At 41.0% G+C, this 5,546-nt stretch overlaps 1 protein-coding gene across 9 annotated transcripts in view; it reads right to left on the bottom strand.

The window, feature by feature from the left end:
- The window catches only part of LOC144324506 (STAGA complex 65 subunit gamma), a 29,826-nt gene that overhangs the window by 20,071 nt on the left and 4,209 nt on the right, over nucleotides 1-5,546 (bottom strand). For all 9 annotated transcript variants that reach the window (XR_013389983.1, XR_013389984.1, XR_013389982.1 and 6 more), the window contains exon 4: nucleotides 242-566. Coding sequence is in view for 6 of the 9 variants with exons in the window: in XM_077915928.1 (XP_077772054.1) it covers nucleotides 242-566 (325 nt within the window). In the remaining 3 variants the exon portion in view is untranslated. The remainder of the gene's footprint in view (nucleotides 1-241; nucleotides 567-5,546) is intronic.

Here is a 5,546-nt window from a genome sequence, read left to right as displayed (position 1 = left end):
TTCCTGTCTATAATTTTTTTTCCAGCAGAAGTGTTATCAAAAAATGTGGCCGCTCATTGACTAAAGGAGGCCCCAGGGTCTGGCCAGGTCAGTGATGAAGTCAAGAAAACACAGCTAGGGCCATGAGGAGAGCAGGTCAAGTCCACTCTATTCCAAGCCCCTGTGCTCTGTTCCCTAGGGCAAGTATGGGATCCTGCTGAACACCCCTAGATTACACCCAGTTCTCACAGGGTGACCTCACCTGTAGCATGTAACTGTGATAGTCCTTGATTCGGTGCTGCCAGAACTTCTGGAGGGAGAGCACACTGCCAATGCCCACTTCATGGAATACTTGCTCCATAACGTCAGGGAAAGGAGTCTGCCCCAGCCGGGCTTCCCGATCCACAGCGAAGCGCAGCAACTTGGTGAATTTAAGGCAATATTCATGTGCCACATCAGTAAGGGTCTCCAGGACACTTTCATTAGCACACTCGAAGCCTGCATGGGCCAGGATTGTGGCCACTGCCTGGTAGAGAAGCTGCCGGCAGGAGTGCCAGCTGAGTTCAGTCACCGGTTCCCCTTTCCCGCTGAAAGGCGAGACATGGCAGTGTTATTAGTGCTCTTGCAAAGGGCTGACCCATCCTGTCTCCCTAGGAGTTTTACAATTTTAGTCAAACCACTGGCCCAGCTTTCTAGGGGAATTCTATGCAGTTACAGAGCCCGGTTTATCTTGCTGCTACACAGGGCATGTCTCAACAACCCACGATCATATCTCTGAGCTCCTCCAATTACATAAAAGTCTTAATAGACAATACATGTCCACAATAAACAATATAAAAGTGTCAGGTGAATATAAAGTTTCTTTTATCAACTGCTCAGTTTTGACTACTTTCAGGATGAAAAAAAGTTTATAGCTCAGGCACTGTTCAAGAGCGCTCTAATTATTTCACCACATAGCTTCCTCATACGCTGGATGATACACGGAGTTTCAGAAATTCAGTCCCAATTAGGAGATTCTTATACAACTACAACAGACCATTTGTAAAACTGGACAAGCAACTCAATTTCATAAAAGCAATTTAAAATGTATACAGTTTACAAAGCATTTTTATCCTATCCTGTGCACAGTGGGTAGTAGATCCATATTATGATTCCCATTTGGCTGCAGGTTTCAGAGGTTGAGGTTCAGAGGTGCGGACCTGCCGGAAGTTGTTTCGATATTATCAGAAGGTGGAGCTTCTGATTTCAGATACCATGTTCTTCATAATACACCATTTTACTCCTAATCACTGCTGTAGAAATCTTAATCTAAGAAATAACTTCAAAAAGGTCTCTGACCTCCTAAAAATAACTTTTAACACATTTCTAATCAATACCTGTCTCCTGAAAATTCCTATCTTCTGCCTCCCTCTGACAAATAAGAAAATGGATAAAATCAGGTATAGAAGATTTCTTGGGCAGCCCAGGTGACTCAGCAGTTTAGTGCCGCCTTCAGCCCAGCGCCTGATCCTGGGGACCCGGGATCGAGTCCCACGTCGGGCTCCCTGCATGGAGCCTGCTTCTCCCTCTGCCTGTGTCTCTGCCTCTCTCTGTCGCTGTCTCTGTCTGTCTCTCTCTGTGCATGTCACTCATGAATAAATAAATAAATAAATAAATAAATAAATAAATAAATAAAACCTTAAAAAAAAATCTTTTCCCTGGTCCATACTTGGCATGTGTCACTATGTGCTGTACAAGAGGGCTAGAGGAGCTGTGTACCCACTTTACTACTATCTGCTCAGAAGCAATTACTGCAGTCCACATAATAGTTGGAAAGCAAGAAAACCAACTGCCAAATAAGTTTTCAAAGATTATTTGAGAGTGTGTGTGAGCAAGTGGGGGGTGGGGGGGAGCAGAGGGGGTGGGAGAAAGAACCTTAAGCAGGTTCTGCACTGAGAAGGGAGCCCAACATGGGGCTCATCTCAAAACCCTGAGATCATGACCTGAGCTGAAACCAAGAGTCAGACACTTAACTGACTGAGCCACCCAGGTGCCCCCCAAATAACTGTTCATTTACTATTTCCACCATCATTTCCTATAGCCAGTCTCCAAAAGCTAAAAGGGCCAAAAGCAAAAGGCCTCAGAAATGCCTAATAAACAGCTAAACCAGTATTGCTTTATTTGAGTAACACATGGACTTACTTCAAAGGAAAATAATTCTTTCAGCACCCCATAGCTGATGCAAATTATTTTTGCTAAACGTTTCTTAAATATGTATAAAACAAACTAGTATAAACTTCTGATGTTAACAGCTCTTCTGAATTAAAATTAGAAGTTTGTGATTGGAAGAACAAACATGGTTGAAATAACTATACTACCCAAAGCAATCTACGCACTTAATGCAATCCCCATCAAAATATCACATGCATTTTTTCACAGAGCTAGAGCAGGGATGCCTGGGTGGCCCAGTGGGTTAAACATCTGCCTTCGGCTCAGGTCATGATCCTGGGGTCCTGGGATCAAGTTCCTACATCAGGCTCTACTCATCTGGGAGCCTGCTTGTCCCTCCCCCTCTGCCCCAAGCTCCCCTTGGTCATGCTCTCTCTCTCATTCTCTGTCAAGTAAATAAATAAAATCTTGAAAGAAAAAAAAAAGAACATTCCTAAAATTTGTATGGAAATACAAAAGACTTCTGGTAGCCAAAGCAAGCTTAAAAAAGAAAAGCAAAGCTGGAGGAATCACAATTCCAGACTTTGAGTTATATTACAAAGCTGTAGTGATCAAGACAGTATTGTGCTGGCACAAAAAAAAAAAATGGATGCATAGATTAACAGAATAGAAAACCCAGAAACGGACCCACAACTATGATCAGCTAAACTTGCACAAAGCAGGAAAGAATATCCATTGGAAAAGAGACAGTCTCTTCAACAAACGGTGTTGGGAAAACTGGACAACAATATGCAAAAGAAGGAAACTGGACCACATTCTTACACCATACACAGAAATAAATTCAACATGGATGAAAGACCTAAATGTGAGACAGGAAACCATCAAAATCCCAGAGGAGAACACAGGCAGCAACTTCTTCGACATTGGCCATAGCAACTTATTAGATATATCCCCTGAGGCAAGGGAAACAAAATAAAAAATAAACCATTGGGACTTCATCAAGTTAAAAAGCTTCTTCACTGTGGAGGAAACAACCAAACTAAAAGGCAGTCTTTGGAATGGGAGACGATATTTGCAAATGATATATCCGATAAAGGGTTAGTATCCATCCAAAATCTCTAAAGGACTTCTAAAACTCAACACCCAAAAAACCAAATAATTCAGTTAAAAAATGGACAGGAGACATGAATAGACATTTTTCCAAAGAAGACATACAGATAGCTAACAAACACGTGAAAAGATGCTCAACATCACTCATCATCAGGGAAATACAAATCAAAACTACAATGAGATACAGATCACACCTGCCAGAGTGGCTAAAATTAACACCACAGGACACATGGTGGAGACATGTGAAGAAAGGGGAACCGTCTTACACTGTTGGTGGGAATATAAACTGGCGCAGCCACTCTGGAAACAGTATGGAGATTCCTCAGAAAGCTAGAAAGAGAATTGCCTTACAATTGTGCTACTAGGTATTTACCCAAAGAATGCAAAAATGTTGATTCGAAGGGATACATGCACCTCCATGTTTACAGCAACATTATCAATAATAGCCAAATTACTGAAAGAGCCAAATGTCCAATGACTGACAAATGGATAAAGAAGATGTAATATAGGGATCCCTGGGGGGCGCAGCGGTTTGGCGCCTGCCTTTGGCCCAGGGCGCGATCCTGAAGACCCGGGATCGAGTCCCGCGTCGGGCTCCCTGCATGCAGCCTGCTTCTCCCTTGCCTGTGTCTCTGCCTCTCTCTCTCTCTCTCTGTGACTATCATAAATAAATAAATAAAATCTTTAAAAAAAAAAAGAAGATGTGATATATATTTATATATGTACGTATATACACACAGTGGAATATTAGCCATAAAAATGAATGAAATCTTGCCTTTGCAATGGCATGGATTGAACTAGAGAGTATTTTGCTAAGTGAAATAAGTCAGAGAAAGACAAATACCATATTTCACTCATATGTGGAATTTAAGAAACCTAACAGATGAACATAGGGGAAAAAAAGGAAAGAGGCAAAGCATAAAACAGACTCTTAACTATAGAGAAGAAACCGTTGCTGAAGGGGAAGCAGGCGAAGGGATGAGTTAAACAGACGACGGGTATTAAGGAGGACACTGGTGATGAGCAGTGGGTACTGAATGTTAAGTGATGAATCACTAAATCCTACACCTGAAACTAACATTACACTGTATGTTAACTGGGATTTAAGTAAAAACTTGAAAAAAATGAGAAAGTTTGATGCAAAACTACAAAATTCTAAATAACAGCATCAATTTAATATGATGGCAATATTCTTAAAACTAAATTGCCTTCCAAATGTAAATATGGTACTGATCACTACAGAGCAAGTTTTTTGAAGCTGTATCTATATGAACATGTGAGATGCATGTAATGATAGTTACCCCTACCTTTTTCACTATTCCAAGGACTTCAGAACCTTCAATTATACAGTGTGCACCAGGACATCATTTGGTCAACTGGAACTGCAACCCTTACATAGTAATAAGTCCATTTCTGTTCTTTTCTCACTACTTTGGGACAATTAAAATAGTAGTAACTATTATCAATAACAGATGAAATTAAGTGGTATACAATATTACTTACATATATTTTTTCCAAATATATTTAACCTTCAATCTAATCTTGAGGAAATAATCAGCAAACCCAGTGAGTGGGACATTCTACATCTAAATGACCTGAACTCTTAAAGATTAGTATCCTGTGTTTTAAAAAAGGGGAAGCTAGTTTTTTTTTTTTTTTTTAAGATTTTTGTTTATTAATGAGAGACACAGAGAGAGAGAGGCAGAGACACAGGCAGAGGGAGAAGCAGGCTCCATGCAGGGAGCCTGACACCGGATTGGACTCGATCCAGGGTCTCCAGAATCCTGCCCTGTGCTGAAGGCGGTGCTAAACCGCTGAGCCACCCGGGCCGCCCAGGAAGCTCTTCTGGTTTAAAATTCATTAAATAGGGGCGCCTGGGTGGCCCAGTTGGTTGAGTGTTTCACTCGTGATTTCAGCTCAGGTCATCATCTCAGGATCTCAGGAAGGAGCTCCAAGTCAGGCTCTGCACTCAGCAGGGAGTCTGTTCTGGGATTCTCTCTCCCACTTCCTCTGCCCTTCCCCTGCTCACACGCTTTCTCCAACAAAAACATAAACAAAAACAAGACACTAAACAGCTAAATGAAAATCATTTTTAGGTTCTGGATTAGAGGAAAATTTATTTATAAAGGATATTTTGGAGAAATCTGAATATGGACTTAATAATTGATATTATATAATTAGTGTTCATTTATTTTGGTGTGATATTGGTATTGGGGTTATGTAGGAAATTTTCTTTATTCTTAGGTTAAAGTGAACAATTTAGGGGTGGAAGAATACTTAAGAATTAAGGGGTGAGGGATCCCTGGGTG

Source organism: Canis aureus, chromosome 12 (genome assembly GCF_053574225.1).
Source record: "Canis aureus isolate CA01 chromosome 12, VMU_Caureus_v.1.0, whole genome shotgun sequence".
NCBI lineage: Eukaryota > Metazoa > Chordata > Mammalia > Carnivora > Canidae > Canis > Canis aureus.
Note: the sequence above shows the minus strand (reverse complement) of the source record. Positions and strands in the feature narration are given on the sequence as shown.